The sequence below is a fragment of the Excalfactoria chinensis genome, chromosome 15 (assembly GCF_039878825.1).
Source record: "Excalfactoria chinensis isolate bCotChi1 chromosome 15, bCotChi1.hap2, whole genome shotgun sequence".
Lineage (NCBI taxonomy): Eukaryota > Metazoa > Chordata > Aves > Galliformes > Phasianidae > Excalfactoria > Excalfactoria chinensis.
In genome coordinates this window covers 7,155,194-7,176,496 of record NC_092839.1, presented here as the reverse complement: position 1 = coordinate 7,176,496, position 21,303 = coordinate 7,155,194, and the positions used below count along the sequence as shown (strand labels likewise).

Genomic DNA, 21,303 nt, shown 5'->3' with positions numbered 1-21,303 from the left:
CAGACTCAGAGAACGACAACAGGAATCTTCTTAAATATTTGTTGTTAAGGTAAATCTAAAATGATTGTCTAGCACAATGTTAATTATATTGTACAGCAATCAAAACAGAGACGCCGAGTCTAATGAATCCCTACTCTCACCTTTGGAACAGAACTGGAGTGTCTTGTTCACCTCCTTATTAGCGCATAAATATTCTAATTAGGAAGCAACTCCAGATGAATAGGATTAGCAATAAGGACATTTTAGACTAGGTACACAAGAGATACTCAAAACTCTCATGTCTTATCTAAGGCTCTCCTGACATTTATAATCATGTAGAAACGCTAAATTTACATAGCTCTGCCTAATTAGACATGGTTGCAATTATGTTGTGGGCTTTCTTTTTTTCCTGCCCAGATATGACTTACACTGTCAAAACAGGAATTGAATAGAAGCTTGGCAAGAAATAAAGGTATTTTCTGTTTTAATTTTTTCCCCCCCCAATTTGAAATTCATGTTACAAACCCGCTTCTTAGATCCTAGGCAAGAACTGGCTATTATGGACCTAAGTTCAGATCACTGCTGCTTTAAATGTAAAAATGAGCTTTAATCAGCAGCGCTTCAAGAGCAGGCACTAAAGCAGGCCGAATTCTGCAAAAGGTCACATGTGCACTGCATGGGGTCAGTGGGCTGCTCCTGCTCTTGATGAGAGGAGGAAGCAAAGCTCCTTGAAACTCTCCCCCTGCCTATGTATTTTGCTGACCACTTGGTGCTTTTCAGGCTGAGTCACTCTTTCCAGCCAGAAAAAGCTGCAGTCTGACAGTGCTGAAGGAATTCTGCCCTTATTGGTCTTCAGTAAGATGGTGAGAAACAGGTAATCCATCAGACTGTATTTTCTGAGCAGCAACTGCTGGCATTATTGGGCAGGAAGCTGATAAATGATGTGTACATTACAGTAACTGAATTTCAATATATTGTCTTTGGTGTCTATAATCACAGATAGAGCTCTTTTACCTTAGCTAAGACATAATTCAAAGTAAGTGCTATGCACACAGTTCAATGCTGAGCTGAACCGTGGACATTCAAACTCAATATCTCAGATATCTGCATGGAGGAGATGGCCATACACACATAAGGACTGCCACAATGGGGCTGTTAGGAAGTTTCTAGGGCAAACAGCTACAAATCCATTTCATTGACTGTTGAAGGTCTAATTCTCTCTGCTCCTAGGGTCGTTGTTTATCAGAAAATCAGCACCTTATTTGACTCCCATCACGTTTCAAGCTCCACACAAATGATGCTGGCAGTGACAGAGCCCCAGGAAGCCAGGCATTCTGGTGGCAAAGGTCAGTGGCCCTAAGCACAGCACCACGAAAGAATACTGTTCTTAATAAAGACTCAAGAGGAATAAGAATACATCCAAAGAATGAATTGAGAATCTCCTGTTTACAGCTTAGCTGCTGGGAATGTGGGAGAGGTTGGGAAAAGCTGGTTCTGCGTGTGCAGGTGTGCAAAAGCAAAAATTAGTCCATTAAGAAACCGAATTACCTCCTTGTACAAAACTGAAGAGAAGGGTATCATACAGTAAATCCATCCATGCAAACACAACCAAACCATTCAATGGTTTAACAGGTCAGTAGCATCCACCAAGTCCAGGGTCAACTCAAAACCTGCTGAAGCCCAGCTGCAGCCTTCCAATGAATTTCAAACTCATGCTCCATTGAAATGGACAGGTCTGCACATTTCTGAATATCTGCATGAAATAAGGGCAACTGTCTGCTTCTAGAAGGATGTAACTGTATATTCTCTTTGGGTAGGACATCAGCCCGATGCCCGCCTTCTTATCAAGCTTTCTAATCAGGATTTGCATCAGTCACAATGGTTGGATCTGAAAGCTCACGATGCCAGCCCAAGGAATTGAAACAAAATCAATAACCATACAAACACCACTCCATCCCCTGCTCTGCTATATTTAAGATCAATCAATATGCATAAGTGACTAGCGCCAGGCACATCTGCACTAGTCTAGCACATAATCAACTTTGTCTTGTCTCAGCTTAATATAATTTTCCACCATGTTAACAGTCTTTATGATATCCTGTCTTTTCAAATAGACATAATTCAGAATCACTACATAGCTCAGTTGGACTATTTTAGTTGCATGCAGACCCACGCATGCAAGTCCAGCCTTTGGCGACAGCTTCTCCTCACTGCTGTGGTTGGGATTACAGCCGCAGTTAAAGGGTTTGCAAGGTGGTGACACCCGAGTATCTAGGCAGCTCCCATCCACACCTCTGGCAGAACAGCACGTGTGGGTGTATAAACATATCCTTAACAGACTGGGAAAAGAAATGAACAAACATCAAATAACACGCTGAAGCACCCGTTAAAAATCGCACACACTTTTAATGACTTGGGTGAGGGCTGCTGTTGCATAAATTTGTTTAACGTTAATGTCCCTTGTTTGCTGTAAATTTCACACTGCGAAATTACCAGGGCAATTCTAATGGAGCTGAAGCCTACAGCTGCTCTCTATGATAAAGGAGGAAGTAATTACGAATTCCTCTGGGAAGGCACAGAAAGTCAAAGATCTCCCTCGGAAGCGTTCCCTGAGGAGCTGCTCGGCAGCGGGCTGCGAGGCACACAGCCGCTTTGCAGAGCTGGGCCGGGAGTGAGCAGGACGCCCGTGCTGGCAGCCAGAGCAACATCAGCTGCCATTCAGCCTGAGAGCTGGAGCCTGCAGCAGCCCCTGCCAAGAAGCATTCCAACAGTCAAGGCAGAGTGTGGAAGTGGTAACTGTATTCCAAGTTCAGATGACACCATGTAATTTTACATCTAAACACCAGTGAGAGATGTAAACACCAAACACAGAGCTCAAGGAGCTCATGGCTGAAGTTCTGACTGATGTCTGCATCGTGAGGGGATGCTGAAGTACATGAGTTGTTCCACCTAGAATGGCATTTTTTACGTAGGTTGCTCCAAAAGCAATGCCTTCTTTTTATTTCCACAGAAACCTCGACATGTACAATGTGCACAATAACACTATTGGACAGACTGAATTCTCAGCCATGAAACATTATTTTTCAACATAGCCACCACCATTAGCTGCACGTTTTCACCAGTGATGTAAAGAGTCGGAGTGCTGCACTTGCACTTGCACAACCACTGCTGCCACTGCTGAAATGCACCACCCACTGCTTCACTGTGCTCTCATCCACTGTTTGGTCTCCATACACATCCAGCAAGTGTCAGTGAACGTCAGTGGGTGCCATGTTTTCCACATGGAAGAATTCTGTTCTACACCTTTTCTTCATATGCACTTCCATGTCAGACACCATTGTGTCAGACTGTCCCTCTGCTGCCATCTGTCACGTCACAACAACATGTAATGAAATACTGGGGGGAAGGTTCAACCTCCACTGCCATCCCACCAACATCTGCTTCTGATGTCATGGGCCAATGTAATTAAATAGGAGGCATTATTTTCGGAGCAGCCAACATACATCCCTCTGAATCCAGAGCTTACAACCTTCGCCAGACTTGACATGAGAAGTGGAAAAAGGGCAAGAACGCCGTCTGCAGAAACTCCTGTCACTGTGAACAAAAGACAGAGCACTTCAGCCCCTTTGCTCAGCTGCAGCACCCCGATATTCTGGGGGCACACAAGGAGTGCACAGCCCCAGCCCAGATCTGGCCTCCCTGTGCTGCCTCGGCACACAGTCAGATCACACTTCTGAGATGGTAAAGCATCTCATTCCCAGTATGGGAAGAGTAGAAACATAAGAAACAAAATCACTTAATGGAACAGACAGGCGGAATTTATTCTGTTGCTGCCCGTGCGTCACTCACAGTAATGCGGTGCAGTGTACTTCAGGCTTGTTTGCTGAGAACAAATATAATTCTTATTTATAATGCAACAAAGGATAAAGCAGGTTGCAGGTTTTCTGGTTCTGATAAGTGACTCTCTGATTATTTCTTCAATAAAAGCCATCGTGTCTTTCAGATTATGCTTTCATGTTTCATTCTTGTTTGGAACAGAGAAGTTGCAGAGGAGCCTCTCCGTGCCCTGAGTCACTTTGTTTATTTTCTCATTTACAAAACCCAGGGGCCCACTGGAGAACACTTCAGGGGTACTTAAGAACTTCTGAGCGCTGGATTGAACTGCATGGACGGGGCTTGTAGTGGAGCGTAAGCAACGCACGGCTCTGGGAAGCATCCCCAGTTATCAGGTAATTGCCTCCTGCGAGATGACGATGTGCCAGCAGCAGGCAGGGGGTGTTATCACCGCAGATCATGACAAGGCACTCTGCTCGAATAGCAATAATCTGGCTTTCCAAACAAACAGCAAAGCATGATGCTGCTGGGAAGGCTGTCAGCGGCCCCCCAGCACATCAGCATGCTCCAGGCTTGGCTGGCTGGGCTGAGAGGGGGGTGAGAGATGTTAAATGCAACGTAACCATCTGCTCGGACTTTTAAATTTCTCTTGCAAAAAAATCTATCATGTTATTTACTGCGCCTTCTTTTAAGGTATCTCTCACCCTACCATTTAGAAACAGAAAACACACTAAGGCTGGGATTTTCTGTGTCAAAGTGTCCCATTGAAATTCAGACACCTCCTTCTCACAGTCTGTGCAACGCTGTGAAGTAAACAGGGCCTGGACCTCATTGCACAAAATCCCCCAACAAACTGTGTGTTTATGTAATGGTGTACGTATTTAGGGCCGCTCCGGAGAGATACAGCTGGTTAGACTTGAAAATAACTGCCTGTGTGAAAACACAAACAATAATTTATGGAACTTTAAATGAGTTTTTCACAAGATGTTTTGATGCATTTTCCCCGAGTGCTCCTCTGCGCATCTAGTTATTAACTACGCCGTTTACCTTGCCTTACTTCCTATGGATGCTGTAAGAAAGCACCAGGCCTGTCCTCCTCTCTCAGCATGCCCCAGTGCAGCATCTGGGGTCAGCACAATAATGCAAAATCCATTTCTCAAACCTGTCAGTCAGCCTTTGAAGACACTGTACTGCAGGCGATGGTCACTCCGAGTTACATTAATAGGTTCTTATGGTGAACAGCGGAATTAGCTCTCAGCAGAACATCCCTAAGTACCCTTTTTGATACGGTAGGATGACAGCAGTGGCAGAGACCATACAGAGAGCTGAAGGGGCCCAAGGATGAAAGCGGGTGGGGAACATTACAAGGTTTTTTCATCGGAAGTCACTAATGGTGAAACTGCTCCCAAGGAAGGGCATTCGAAATCTCTTACTTGGAATTTATTCCCACATTGCAATACAGTCTCTTTTTTTAATGGTTTGAGACAACTTTTTAAAAGATTGATCTTTTCAAATGCCAAGCATCATTTTAGAAGGCCAATATCAATGTGACATTTTTGTTGCTATTAAAATAAAGATCTGGGATTTTTTTTTTTTTCTCCAGATTTTCTTCTGATTGGTAATTACAATTTTTTTTTAGATTCATTATTTTGACCTAATCTGAGGACGGGGAACTCTTGTGAGGCGTCTCATGCCCAGTCTGGATCATCTGCATAGATTGCTGCTGCTGCTGCTGCAACCTGCACTGATGAGGACGTAGCTGAGGTTTTCTCAAGCTCTGCCTTTCAGGTCTGATAACAGAACTTCTTCACAGAGAGAGCAGTGATGCAGTGGCACAGCTGCCCATGGAGATGGTGGGGTCACCAACCCTGGAGGTGTTCAGGAGATGTAGTACTGAGGGATGTGGGCACAGGGCACGGTGGGGTGGGCTGGGGTTGCACTTGGGAATCTTAGAGATCTTTTCCAGCCTTATGGATTTCAGGATTCTCTGATTCTCTCCAGCTTGTGCGCTCACAGAAACGCTGCTGTGACAAAGCAGCTCCGGATGGGGCATCAACCAAATATCCATCCAATGTCCTGAGATTTCCCTGGTCTGCAGGCTATTTTAGCAGCAATGGTAATGCCAGCCCATGGAATTCAGCTTAGATATGTTGCTGTGAGCCACAGCCAGAGCAGGGACTGCTTTGTAAACAGATGATACACTGAAGCCACGTGTTCATTCGGCACTTCTCCAGCCCATGCTGAAGGAAGCTGCCTTGCTTCTCATCCATAGGGCAGACTTTTGGATAGTGAGGAATCCCAGTAATCCTTTACATTTTTCTCTTTATGCTTTAAGATGTATTAATTCAAGCCACATCTAAGTGCTGATTTGCAAGCAAATGCTGTTCATTACCTTTTCTGCCAAATACCGAGCCTTCTAGTATCAAACAACCAAGGGGGAAAAAATGCACATAATTGACAAATGTAATAATGCATTTCCTATCACACTCCTCTGCATTGCCATGGCCACAAAAAGATGGAATCAGCCAAGATGAAAGTGTTCGCAGGGCTGAAGTTTAATGGCTAAAATAATTGCAGCAACGTACACATCTCCAAAACAAACCACTTCCAGAATGAATAACATGTTGAGTAGCCTCTCATCTGCTACTTCAGTTCACCTCAGTACACCTCAGTACAGACTCTCCTGTGAGCAAAATACATCCAACGTACTGTAGGATGTTTCAGACCCTGCGGATCTGTACAGCTGGGACAGCTCCTCCCTGCTGCAGACACTGCATGGTTTGTAGACCTAAACAAAGAAGGATGCATTTCTGCTCCTCTTATCTCTTTGAAATTCACCTTGGGAAGGTGTTTGCTTGGTGGTATCAAATCCCCTCCTTAGAAAAGCAAGGATCTACCAGAAAAATGATACCAATTCTGCCTCCTGCGCTCAGACAATCAGCCTGGCCAGTCAAACCCTGGCTGAGCATCCGCCCAAACTTTTAACCATTAAAACAAGATTCTTCCTTTTAAACCAAGTTCTGTATTGGAATGGATGTGAAGCTGCAATCTATTTATTTTTCATAAAGCTTTATAATTAAGACTGTAAAGGCCAACTTATTGAATGCCTGGATAATATGAGTCACCAGGTTTTATCCAATTAGTTCCCCTTCTAAATTTTAGCCATTAGATGTAAGGTCACTCAGTATGTGACCTGTTTACTTTAACTGAAAACTACATTTATTTTTCTAGAGAGTCATTCAAAACAGAAAGCATTTTAAGCATAAGAAATGAACTGTGTGAATAAAACATAATTGTACTGACACATACTCTACTTAATGAGGATTTCTTACATTAAATCCCCACTGATTTTAAAAATTGGAAGAAAAGAACAACAAGGAAAAGGAAAATATTTAGCCTAAAAAAAGAGATGTGTGTGTGTGTGGGGGGGAAGTGAGATTACTATGATGAGAGAACAGCATCTCACTGCTCGGCTACTACCAGCTCTTGGGTGCTTTAACGTACAGTTATGGGGAAAGCAACACACAGTTCTTGCATATGACACCAGGCTGGTCTTATCCAAGAGAACCACTCTCAGTCTGCAGTCAATGGAGAATATTCCAAGGTGTGGTACCCGAGGTTGTGTGTGATGACTTGTAGTCAGGCTGGGGATGATTTGGAAGCCTTGAACAAGAACAGTTGTTCTCCCCTTCAAAGAGCTATCTGCGCCCTTTTGGGATACCAATTAGTACAGAACTCAATGAATTATACAGTATTAATGGTGCAGAATAGTGAACTCCCACATTTGTATCCCCTTTCACACATTTTGGTCTTTTTGGACATATTACAGCCCCAACAACTACACGCCCTGTGATCCTGATGCTATTCCAAAGCTCTGACGAGATGCACTACAGACACCAGATACATTACTGCTGTAACTCTGCATTACAGAGCACACAATGGTCTCTCCTTTGTTTATACTGATAACTTTCCATTTAAAGATTACTATCAGAATGCAGGATTCTGTCTTATGACAATACTGTGTCTTTGCACTTAAGTTGTCTTTTTCTTATGCTTTGTTAGGAAAAGTCACTGCTGCAGATTTAAACACCTGGCAAACTCAGTCATCCTCCAGAAAACCTGTCAGTGCTAATATTTTAATAGTCAAAGATGCTCAAAGGAATGGGCTATGGTACTAAACAAATACCACTGTAACTAGAAAGAAAGAGTTAACAAAGGCTTTCTTGAAAATGCTAATAACAGACAATGGTCTGTGGATAAGTTAATTAGCGGAGCCAGCTTGTGTTTAATTATTTCACTTGACCTGGTGCAGATTTAGACAATAATCCCTTTAGAGAGGGGAATGGGCTGCTGGAAAGTATGTGATGTATCAGAGAAAAAACTTTAAATCTGCCTGAGCTGAGCAGGTAGGCTTCTATCTAAAATTGGAAAGATACACTAGTCTCTACTGTATGACAAGCTCAAATGGAAAACGAAATGCAGGTCTGAACCAGAGAGATTATGCTAAGGACCTGGTGAGCTTTCCACTCCAATACTTAATTTTTTTTCCTCTTCCCATTCAGCTGGGATTTTACTATTGAATAATGTATAAACCAACCCACTGTAGAAAGAGGTGGGATTTTATGAGCAACTTGAAACAAGTGCAACCAGACTGTACCAGAGCTCTCAGAACACACTAAAATGTGTGTGAAGAAAGAAGAGGGTCTGTAGGCCGATTAGTATATGTGGAATTTCATACAGGAGAGGCTCTGAAGATTTCCGCATTTAAAAAGAAAAGAAACCAAACCTGATTAAGTTGGGTATCAGTCCTATTCTTCCTCAAACTCTATAATCAAATCCAATTAAACTCAAAGATTTGTTTTATTTGAGTAGGTCAACCCCAAATCGTGTCGGTTTTCAATTTGATAACAGCTCTTCAGCAGTGTGCCCGAATATGAATAAGAAGTCACTATAGTTTAGAAAGTGAATCAGCACAGTCTCCTGCAGGAGCTGTAGCATCCTCATACCAGCAACACCTGAAGGAAGCCAGATGGATACAAGAGCATAAGCCAAATGAAAGAAAAGAAAAAATAAAAAGAAATCAAAACCAACACTGAACCGGGAGCTACTTTGGCAGTAAATAGCTTCATACACAATGTGTGAGTGTCAGTCAAAGGCCAGGACTCATTCTTGGTGGAATTCACTCCACGGGAGACGTAAACTTGTAAGTTACCTTCATGCACTCGTTCTGTCTGTTCTGTGGCTGGAGCATACAGACAGAACACAGTGCACAGGGACCTGAAAACCTTCACAGAACAGCTACACTGATGAAAGCAGCATTGTTGTTCCATTTGGTTTTCTTTATTAAAAATGTAATGTGATGGGGAATTAAATGCTTGGACAAGAGCAAGACAACTGCAAGCCACCTGTCAGGTACTCACTGCAGAGAAAAATGCTGTGGGGATGAGGGGGCATCCCCATCAGCACCTCTGACAGCCATGGACCATAAAGCTTCTCATCCTAGAATAATGACTGCTGCAAGCATGAAATCAATTTCTGAAACTGATGGCATGGCCAAGAAATGATGGGTCCTTCCTCATCCCTCACAAACCACCGTGATGTTCTCCACCCTTGAAGAGCAGGAGCTGCCTGGGGAAGCCTGGGTGTCCCAGTCATGAATAGGGCACTTCAGCAAAGCCAACAGCAACATTAAGAACTGCTGGAGGTGAGTTCAAAATCAGTGTTAATAAAATGTTAGAGCAGAGAGGATTTGTAGGACTTCTGCCCTGGCAACATGTTGCTTGTGACTATCTGAATCCCAAATAACTCATGGTGCACAGCTGAAATAACAAGAGCATGATGAGGTTTCATGGAAACCATCAGCGTGAGCAGCTCCTTCAACCAGACAGTCAATGCTTGGCCACACTACTGCAGGATGTGCAAACTGCTCCTTCCCCAAAAGCAGAGGTGTGAGGGATGGAATGTCAGACAGCTATTGGTCAGGGGTCAGCAATGCAGGTTACCATGAAGTGTGCTCTGCCTTTCTAGGCATCATGATTAACTTGTGTTCTCTGTTCTGTCCTATTTCCTTCATTAGTGTTTGTTTGTCAATGTTATTAACTTCCTAAAGCCCCAGTGACAACAGGGTGTTAAAGTACAGAGAGGAGAGCTGTATGGAGAGGAAACCAGAGCTAGTCTGAGCTCCTGCTTACACTGACCCACATCCACACCAGGCCAGCAGGTCTGCACCATTTACCCAGCCCATTGCATCTGTGTCCTGATCAATCTGCAGCTGAATTGTTTTAAAACGGCTATTTCCTCTCTGGTCATTGGGCTTCCATGGTTTCCAGCCTATTTACATGCTTTTTTTGCCCTGTGTAGAGCAGACCCCAGCCCTTCCCAGCTGTTAACTTCCACAAAGTAAAATTACTATGAGTGGCCCTCCACTGGGCACACTAAATGGTGTTAACAAAATGAACCTTCTTTACCGATGAATGGGAGTGCTCCTTTCCATAATTTGCTCAAAAAGGTCATTCTTGCCTGTAATGAGAAAATGAAATGCATACTGGAGTGATGGAGCAAGCTCAAATGAGTCCTACATATGATGTAGAAACATAAACCAGAATCAAACATAAATCTACTGGCTAAATTCAGCTTATGGCTAATCAGCTCTTCTTTGACAGGATATGCTGCTGTAGAAATGGGATAATTTTATAACTGAATAATTTAACCAGTTTTATCTTTAAGTGATAATTTCAGGCATATTAATACATAAAACCTTATTATTTATATTTTTTTTACTACATGTAACTGAAAATCTACAGCGTATCAAGAATAGCACAGCATTCAGTGATAAGGGACACTTGTCAGTGACTTTCATCCCCCAGAATGTCTTTGTGCTTAACCCATCCCTGCAATGAAATGTGGCCCATGTGTGGCTTCTCGGGAGCAAACATGGGCAAAACACCTTGGAAGCCTGAAAGTCTGGAAGCTAATTATGGGGGTTTGTGGTCCAAGTTCACAGAAATGGGCTGTCTGGACAAAGGAAAGCTTCCTGGCTGCAGCAAGCAAGGCTCTGTCTTACCCACTTGCTGTGCTTGGTGTATTGGGTGGTTGGAAGGGAAAAACCCAAGTTAGAAATGCTGCATTTGGTCAATCTCAAACCAGCGGGATGCTGCCTATGGGATATTCCATAAAGGGCGAATTATAGCAACTAAAATGCTATTAAACAAATTTCCATCGCCTTGTTTACTCGCAGTCAACATCTGAAATAAAGTCAACAAGGAGATTTTGAAGAGATACTGCAATGACCTGAAGATATCCTAGAATCATTCAGGTTGGAAAGACTGCTAGGATCACCTACTCCATCCATCAGCCCATCCCACCATGCCACTAAGCCATGTCACTCTGTGTGACATCTACTCTTTTCTTCATCCAGGGACCCCCCCATGCTGATGCCTGACTGCTGTTTCCTAGAAGAAATAGTTCCTACAGGTGGTAAAACCAATCACGCTCAGGCTTTGCAGGGGCAGGGTACCACATTTTCTTTTCTCTTTAACATAATGTTTCAGAATTCTGCTCCAACACAAATGTGTATTTGCTCCAACAACCGCAGTGCTGGAAAAGAAATCAACAATCTCTACCAATAAAAAGAACTTTCCCTCTTCCCCATCCAAATCCTGCCGCTTCATCCATAAATAAAATAAGGCACTAACTCAGTTCCTGGCAAGCTCTCCCTTTTATCTTCCGCTCACTTAAGGAAGGCTAGCAACATCACATTTTCAGAAAGCCAAGTGTAGTAATCATAGAATTGGATTTCATGTATTTTTAAAAACATTTGCAGCAGCAGAGCTCCAATCACTTTTAAAAGAAATATAAACATTCAGAAATTCTGAGGAAGCAGCTCAGAGCTCCTGACTGCCTTCATTCCTTTAGCACCAGATGAACATGCTGGGAAGGGTCTCCTTTCAAAGCAAGGCTCAGAAAGTTAGCAATATTACGCTACAAACACCGCAGAGCCGAAACACTTATTATCTCAAATAAACATGGATGACATGTGAGATATCTCGACGTTTATTGGCCTGCCAGCAGAGCATGGAATCAACCAGCCCCTTTTCTCTCATATCTTTTTCTTTTTCCCTTGCTTGCTCAAAGTCCGTGTTCATAAAATATTTAACGGAAGCTCTTTAGAGATGATACTGCATGTACTATAGCCCCAGTGCAGGTTTGAGGTGGTACTGAGACAGATATTCTGCCCCCAGAGAAATCAGAAGAGCTGACAGAGCTGCATCACTGGACTGGGAGCTCACAGGTGGCTGCCCGACCCCAGCATGAGCAAGGACTGGCAAACAGAGCAAACATACAGAACAGCTCTGATCCCTTTGCCATTCTTATAAGGAGAAAAGCTCCTTTTCAGAACCACAAAGAGCAATATGGATGTTCTGACTGTTTCTGAGCCCCAGCTGGGGACAGCCGACCCTTTTTTACCTCTTGTTGTTTTCTTCTGAGTGGAGAAAAAAAGAGCAATGACGTCTGGAATTCAGATAAGCTGCTCAATTGAGCTATCACTGGGTAAGCAGTTCCTTGGAGCACCACCCATTTCTGCAGCAGCCTACCATAAATTAAAGAAAATAGCATGGTTCCCTCCACCACTGAACTCTGTTATAACCTGTCCATCTCCCATGTTCACAGCCATCCCCATTAATTTTGTACTCGGATCATGATTTCATCTTTCCCCCCTACATTTCCTAAATCAGCTACAAATGTGCTACATTTTCTTGACATTTTCCTTTATTCGAGCAAGTATCTGCTTTTAACATTCTCATCTCAGTCCAGCTGCTTGAATGTACATTTGAACCTCTGGCATACACTAAATCCCTATCATTTTCCCTATTAGTTCAGAGGTAGACATTTCTTTGTTCCACCTTTGGCATTTTTCACCCTCAGGTATCCAGGAGCTTAAATGAGACTATTGCCAACCTGTCCTCCTTTAATAATTTTTATGAAGTGCAGTCCAATTATCTTTATCTTCCTTGGGGATCCATTCAGTGGTAATGAGCGGATGGACACAGAGCATTGTAACCATATTTACATCCAGATGAATGGGAACCAGGTAAGGTAAATTTAAAGCCATCAATATTTTAATACCTCAGCTTTTCATTTTGCTATACTGCACGTCAGACACATTTAGAGGGATCAGCACAATTTTAAAGGCTGAGTTTTTAATTTCCTCCCTTGGTTTGTGGAAATGAGGGTTTAGAAACAGCAGTAAACGACATGAATTTGTCTTTAAGTAGGATTCTTGCAGGTTAACAGAAACACGTCTCAAAACACAAAGCAAGATAGAAAGCTCAGTCCAGCCTCTTGGACATGTCTTGAATTGAACATAATGGAAGAAACCAATAAATAACAAATCCCTAAGTGGAGACGCTGAGAGCACTGGGTTAGAGAGCACACAGAAGAGATGCTGAGCTAGAAACACTGGCTTCGTAGCAACTTTTCTCCCTCTTGAAAAACAAAGGATGGATCTGGGATATGGAGTTGCGTCTCCAACATCACACAGCTCTAACAGTTACTTTCACACCTGCTTCAAGGCACCTCTCCGCTGCATTAGTAAGGTGGAAGGATTGGACTGAGACTGCAAACTTGATTTTCTTTCAACACAGCTTAAAATAACAGTGCTATAGGAACTGATAAACGTGTCAATAAGCATTTGGAGAAATAACTGGTATCCAGGGAATTTATCTTGGCTGTAGTAGTTTCAGCTGAATAGGTCAGATTTGTTAACATTTTAATTTACACAAAGCTGCATTCCAAATACCACTCTTCGGCTCCTTTTCCTAATAACAGGAAAATGTCAGTAGCTAAACCAAATTTACTCCTAATAGCTTTCTCAAGATTTGAGGAAAAACAAACAAAAACAAAAAAACAATCTGTGATACAGTCATGGGAGAGCTTCAACACATTTTTCAATTTAGACCTAATATCATTTTATGTTAATAAAATAGAAACCTTCCGTCGATTCCAGATGTAAGCCTGAAAGGCAGCAGAGAGCACTGGGAACGAGCATGCCCCATAGCTGCAGGGCAGCCCCAGGACTGTGCCCACAGCAGCTTGTTCTGCTCGTTCCCACTGTCCCTTGCTCACCCTGCTATCAGCTGTGGGATGCTCAGCACCAGATTCCCATAAACAAAGTGCCACCTTGCCGTCATTTCCCAGACCTGGTGCAACAGGGGAACAAACATGAAACATACGGTTATCGTGTAAGTTTTAATATCTTTCAGATGGAAGGAGATAAATCTGAAAAAAATAGCATCATTGTGGCTTACCCTTTCCCGTATTTATCACCTGCTCCTTGCTGATTTCCTGAGATTAAAACCTCTCAACCTGCTATCACAATCCATGCCTCTAAAATTAATATAAACCTACGACCTTTCTTTATCTGTGAGGCCCTACATTAAAGTGATGTCAGGGGGACAATAAATGTTCTGTCGTTCCCATAAAGCCACTGTTTTTCTGCCAGAACTCAGATCCTTCCTCTGGGTCTCCTGCTGCTGTCCCCATGAGGGCCACCCCCATTGCTCTGTATTCTTCGTGCAGCCCTGAAGCAACAAAGCAGCCCCAAGTAGGCAAGGAAAGGGGCACGAGTCATTGAGTTCTCTGTGCTGATCTAAGTGAAGTTTGTGAAGATTGTGCAATGAATGCTGATGAACATTTATTTACACAACATTAATGATGTGCACAGCAATGCACACCAGCCATTGCCTGTCACAGCACTGCAGTAGGGTTGATGGGGTTGATCTGGCAGGAAAGTAATGCTCATTGTGCTGGAGGGTGTCAGCAGAAGGGCACCCATGTGCACCCACTTGGTCCCTGACATCAGCTGTGAGAACAAATGACCCTTCCTATCACTTACAAGTTGATAAAAAAAAATAATCTCCCAACTGTAGTGGACAGGTGACCCTCCAGAAAGCATACAGTCCAAGAGGGAAAAAAGGCAGGATTAAGTTCTCTCTTCACACCCACAGAATGCTGCCTCCTCCTTCACGGTCACTCCAACCCAACACTGATGCTATGCTGACTTTTTGTCTCATGTTTAATTTTCAATGCTTTCTCCTTGAGTTATGCTCAGAATCAAAGAAGGCAGAGCTGTAGGAATCATACTACATAGCTCATACTAACAGAGCATGTTTCTGTCCTTTGAAATGATATTTCTTCTATATTTGGAGAAGCTGCACCTTGTAAAATGCCAAGAAGATGAGGTATTAAAAACAGAGTTGCACACAAAACCAAAATCACAAGGTTGATAACATACACCAGAAGACATTTTCCTAATCTGGAAATGATACAAGAACGCCATCATGAAACATGCCAAGTGTGTGGAATACAGGCTGTGCAACTGCTTCCAAAGATAATATAAGGAGAGTTAAGCAAGATAGGTCTAGAAAGGGCTATAGACAGATACCACTTTATGTTTTCCATGACAGAAGGAGGATAAATGCCAATTTATTCATCTCCCTGTTCCTTCTGGATTTTCTGTATCTTTGAATTGTGCACTGTTACACAAGGTAAATACCAGCATCCTGAATTGGAAGATTCAGGAAGATTCCAGAGTTTCATCAACCACTATGGATTAAGACAACCACAGCCACCATGTCCCACAGTCACTGTGGAAGCAAAGACCACGAACTTCACACTGCAACTTCAACTCCTGCAGAGTCTGGATACAAGATACGATAGGGAACTTGGTGTGGCAGCGTTCAGACTCACCTCCCTGTCGAGGCCAGCAGCCACGGTGACGATATCTCCTGTCTCGCTGTTAATGGTGAACATGTTCTGCGATGGGCTCTGGGGGGTCTGAGTCACGATTCGATATCTCACCATCCCGTTCGCTGTGGTGCTGTCATCAGCGTCATTCGCTGTCACTGTCATCACGTAGGTACCTTGGAACAAAAGAAGACAAAATGTCAGCATTATCTCGTTGCACAGCAGACTGCAGTCCCATGACTCAGGGGTGTTTCACTCAGAAATGCAGGGAGACCATGTCCCGCTTCAGTCTAGACAAGGTGAGGAATCCAAAAATAGCAACAGTGCTGAGACTAAATGATCCGCAAGGAGACTGATTACATGTAGCTGATATACAGAAAGAAGGTACATGGGGATATCAATGATTAACTTCTAATTCTTTCAGTGATTGTGAGTTTTTTTTTTGTCTTGCAATTGCATATAGATTCTCCTAGGAGATTTTTTTCCATCTACCAATCATTGCATTCACAGGCATTCAAAAGTATTTCCAGAGTTTAACAGCAGAAAGCCTGTTGGAGTTCCCAGTAGCTTCAGAAGAACACCATCTAAATGACCAGGACCCCATCAAATAGGCCCAGTGTAGCAAACAACCTTCTTCTGCATCCTGTTTGGGAAAGACATCCATCCTTCCAGCTCCTTCCAGAGAAAAAAACAAAACATTTCTGCTGAGCAAATGGAACAGCTGCTGCCCAGCAGGATGGAAAATCAATGATTTGGTATGTGTGGCCAGTGATGTATTGAATCATTGGTTTGTTTCTTGCTAATCATCAGTGTCTTCATTTGCCTTGCAAAAAAAAAAACAACCATCCCTACTTTCTAGATACAGTTGGGAATGTGCTGATGCACTGACAGACTCATTATCACTGGAGTTTGGCAGCAGGGTGTTTTGTTAAAGTGGGAAATTGTAATTATGTGGATAAAAGATGTTACTTGATTGGATGGACTCCTGCAGCTGCATGGTCCTGTGACCCCCCAGAGCTCATAGGGCCCAGATTTCCACTTGTTATGTTGGTTGGAGAGAAAGACTGAAAGGGCAGACGCATGCTGCTTACAAAAAGCAATCTGCAACAGTGTACGAATCTACCGCATAAGATCTGAAGAGGAGTGGGAGGCAAAGAGAGGGAAACCAGACATAGCCTAGTTTAATGACCATCGGAAACCAACAGCATCAATAGAGAGATGGAATTTCCCACCTGTACACAGCTCATTTGAGAGCCCTGAACAGGATGAGACACCTTAAGAGCGTGTCAAACATGAGGAGATGCAAAGCTGTCCCAACAAGAACCTGGGCTCAAGACACCGCTATGTGTTTGGCAACAAAAAGCCAAGCTCATTCAGCCTGCTCTGTCAGATGTAAGCTAATGGCAAACTGGAGGCCGTACAGCCACATCAGCATTGCATCGTGTCTGATCTAACAAGCCCAGCTTGGTCACAAAATTAACCAGTCTGCAGCTCAGGGAGATCCCTAAGAGCTAGGGAGCTTGTATCTGTTTGCAAGAGAATTAAAAGAGCTACCCCATGCTGTAAATCAGCAGCTCTAATCAATGGCTGCAGCACACTCGAATCTGCAGCCTAGTCAAGTGTCCTGAAGACATTCAGTATGCGAGCAACCCCCCAGCATCTTCCCCAAATCTGGGAAAACAACACTTTTCAGCATTAGCAAGAAGTGGCTCCCTCAGTTCGTGTTTGAGCAATGTGGAACATTCTTTGCTGAACTTTTTCCATCTGGCTCTATCAGGGCTCTTTTTGTTCTCTGTGGTGATACATATCCCTGAGAGTTGTTTTTTTTTTTAGTTCAATAAGAATTATAGATTAAAAAATAAATGAATGTGTAAGGCAAATTCTAATGATGAATACATTGCTATCTTTCTCCACTAATCCCGATTCGCATTCATGAAATGAAAACAAACTATTCAACCTCTTTAACATTTTCCCAATCAATAAACTTTGGGAGACGGAAGGAACAACTGAATTGAAACAAGGCTGCACAAACAAAGGGTTTTCTCCTTTCTCCTTTCTCTTCAAGCATTCTTTTTTTTAGCTCTTTTGCAAAACCAGTTATCATGAGCCACCTGATACAAATAAAGAAGCTATTCCTCAGATAGGTACAGGCGAAATGTACAGGAGAAATTTAAATAGGGAATATGCTGAATGAAGAGATGTTTGATTTGAGATCTATGTTATCTTAATGCATTCTATACAGAAAATATCTCTGAACAGAAAGTCAAAACCTGGGGCTAATGAAAGCAGAAGTGGAAGAGGAAAACAGAATCTATTTTAGGACATGTGCAGTCTTGGAACATACTCCAGACAACAGGAAGCATTTTGTGACTCTGTTTTGGTGCAGCTCAGAAAGAAAAGTTATTGGGTTTTTTGGGGTTCAGTGAAATACACCCCGCTGTGGTGGACGTGGGGTGACCTGATGGTAGCTTTGCTATGAATGAGGCACATGTATATACATATTGGGTATCCCTCATTCTTTCCCTGACCTTTTCTGCCATGCTGTATTTTGACCACTGGACCGAGCACATCTGCTCCAAAACAAATGAGTCTTTCAGCGGTATTTGACCTACATCTCCATAAAGGGAGAAGAGACTGGACAAATGTCTCTAAAGTCATGAATGGAGCACCAGGGAGCTGTATTTCAAGTAGCAATCTGCTCCCTCTCTATCTCATATCTTTAATTTCCCTTATGAAACTCAACCACAGAGAAAATAAAGACAGGAACTTGGCATTAATTACTAACTTGTAACTTAATAAAGCATCCTATGCAAAGGGCCCTGCACGTCTGCAGCACTCTGCAGCACATGATGGAAATCCAGCAGCTCTTCCTTCCCCGGCTCTCTGCTGCTCCCCGGGGCAGGTTGTCTGGCCACAGTCTACTGGAAACCCGTTGCAATTGACTCCTTTCTTTCTGCAGACTGCGTGGCGGCTGGGAAGAGCTGATCTGTCCATTCTGATTCCTGCATGCAGGCATTTCCCACCTGGCTGTGCTGACCCAAGGACAGCAGCTTGATGGCATCTCCTCATGCCTCTGCCAAGAGCCATTCCCAAGGAGTGACCCCAGGGGTCCCTCTGCTCTGACCTGCGCTCACCACCATCATCCTGCTCAGATTTCTGTACATTTGTTGTCTTTAAGCAAGATGTATCCTCTACGTACTGGAGTGCCGCAGTGAGCAGCACAAACATATATCTGTATGCAAGAATATTCAGCAGAGTGCTGCTGATATATACTGCTACAGTGCCAAACATCTTCTGGGTGCCATAAAAAGTCTCCCACTACAGTAAGGTGGTTGGTGATGATTTATCCACTCTGTAGTAAATAATGACATGTTTCTATATCCTATGCATGAGATATATCTTCATATACTTTATATTAAAATAAAGGAAATACACTCTCATAGCCAGCCTCTATTACTGCACAAATGAGGCAAACGAACAGTGGCAGACTGCACATTTCCTACACACACACTGGAGAACTGAAGCTCAGATTGTCAGGATTTAAATGAAAAAAATTCTAAGCAATGTACAGACTGCTTGATCCAGCTGTAGAGTGTGAGTGTGCACTTGTAGAGATCACAGCATTAACCACACCACCTTTAAATACCTGCACCCCGCCCAAGTAGAGACTGCCAGCACAAACCTGAAGACACTGCACCAGCCCTTCCAGGTCCCAGTGAACATTGACCCCCCGTGATGGAGCCAAAAGAGGGCTGTACAAATGGGGAGAGAGGGTCTTCATGCCTCCAGTGTGTGGAAGAAGTATCAGCTTTACTTTTGGCTCTGAAGGAGCAGACATGCTTACGTTCTCCCTACAAGCAAGCTGACAACATTAAATGAATGCACGAAGTGCCAAAACTCAGGAATGCGCCCAAGTCTGTGCTGTGCATCTAATAACAAACACCCAGTCCAGACGGTGTTTGATGTAACTGCATTAACCCCCACACCTGGCCTGCTAACTCAGGTAGATAACCTGTTGAAAGGGAAGCATTTCTCATCAAATCATGCGCATGGTATGTTAAATGAAATACCTAACCTAGTACATCATGTCACTATTAAATCAAATTTGTTGCATGTTGAACAGCTCTTCTGAGGAGCAGATTGAATTATCATGCACAGCTAGTGATGACAAGATTACTGTGCATTAGCTTTTCATTAACTAATGTGCCAAGTTCATATATCACCTGAGTTAAAATTAATGTATGGCACGATGAAGGAGATCTATCAATAAAATGCAAGACCCCAAGAATCTGAACTTCACAACACGTTCGCTTTTATTTCCCACAGACTGCCATCTCCAGATATCATTTTATCAAATGAGATACTTTTGTTTCAGTCTAACAACAGACAAGAAACAAGAGTGATGCTTGAAAGCACCCCTAATGGAAAATATTCCCATTAGATTAATCAAGCTTTCTACGGGGTAGGCAAAATAATACCTTGCAGAATGCAGGGTGATGGAAGCAAACAGATCATTTTTACCAGTATCTTCAGTTTTATCGATCTTAAAATTAATTGCATCTGCTTGTAAAAGACTGAGAAAGGATTTTATGTTCACTGTATCTCATTTGATCTGCGTGTGTCTGTAAGTTAAAAAAGGAGGAAAACAAGGAAGATAGCTGCCCTCTATCTGTATGAGCAACGCAGCCGTAAACAAATCTCTCCCCCAAATCCCTCTGGAATCTGAGAATCAGGGTGATTGTTTCTGCTCCCAAGGCATGCCAAAGTCTGCTGATGCCCATCACTGTGCCTGCAATCTCTGCTCTCCCATCTACACAACTGTTTCTCCACAAAGTCGGGGCTTTCGTGGCTTTAAAGCATTCAGACAATGTCTCAGTGCAGTTGTGCTTCCAAAGTCTTTGTTACAACTGCTTTGTAATTACCATTTTTCTAAGCTGGTTTGATATCCATTAGTTAGATTTAATGCATGTTAAAAGAAAGAGCTAATGGGCACTTACCAGGAATCCAAATAGAAAAAAGACAAAAAAACTCTTTTACTTCACCCTTTTATACTACACGCTACTATAAAAATACATAATCCTCTCTGTCTGCTCCTGTGATATAAACAGAAAAGCTAAAAATTCATCCATTTGTTTTACTGATAACACTGATTCTCTGTTAAGCTTTATCTTACGATTTATGTTTTTAATGGCTGGTAAATGGTTGCAGAATCATTAAAGGTTGGTTAACCTTCTCAGTCTAATTTTGACCTACAAGATACTTAATTTAATCATTCCCCCATAGAAAAGGATTGAATCATTACGTGCAGACATGTGGTGATGGCCATATTACATTAGATCTTCATTAACCCAAGTTAATAATGGCTTTGTACTAATGGAAACCTCCCCTTCCTCCTAATTTTTTTTCCTATATCAGAAAGCTCAGTGAATACTCTGCATCCGATGCCAGATAGCAAGAAGATGGTAACTGCTGATAGGAAAATTAAATACCACACAGTAGTGTAAAATTTACAGCACTTCCTAAAAATACAAAAAAAAAAAAAATACAATTTTCAATTCAAAAGAATTTCCTTATATTGCTTCCTCCCCAGGTGAGGATGGGATCTCACAGCACTGCCCACAATGGGAGCACTTCACCCACTGTGTGACTCCACGCATGTCATGACAGCACAGCACCAAAGCACTGAGCAGGGCAATGGGATCCCCAGCAAGTCCTCTAAGCACAGAGCTACACATAACAACTTAC

The 21,303-nt window shown here is 42.8% G+C and overlaps 1 protein-coding gene across 1 annotated transcript in view; it reads right to left on the bottom strand.

Moving 5' to 3' along the window:
- CDH4 (cadherin 4) overlaps window positions 1-21,303 on the bottom strand; it is a 401,822-nt gene that overhangs the window by 50,251 nt on the left and 330,268 nt on the right. Inside the window, exon 7 of the mRNA XM_072350023.1 lies at window positions 15,562-15,734. Within this exon, the coding sequence (XP_072206124.1) occupies window positions 15,562-15,734 (173 nt within the window). The remainder of the gene's footprint in view (window positions 1-15,561; window positions 15,735-21,303) is intronic.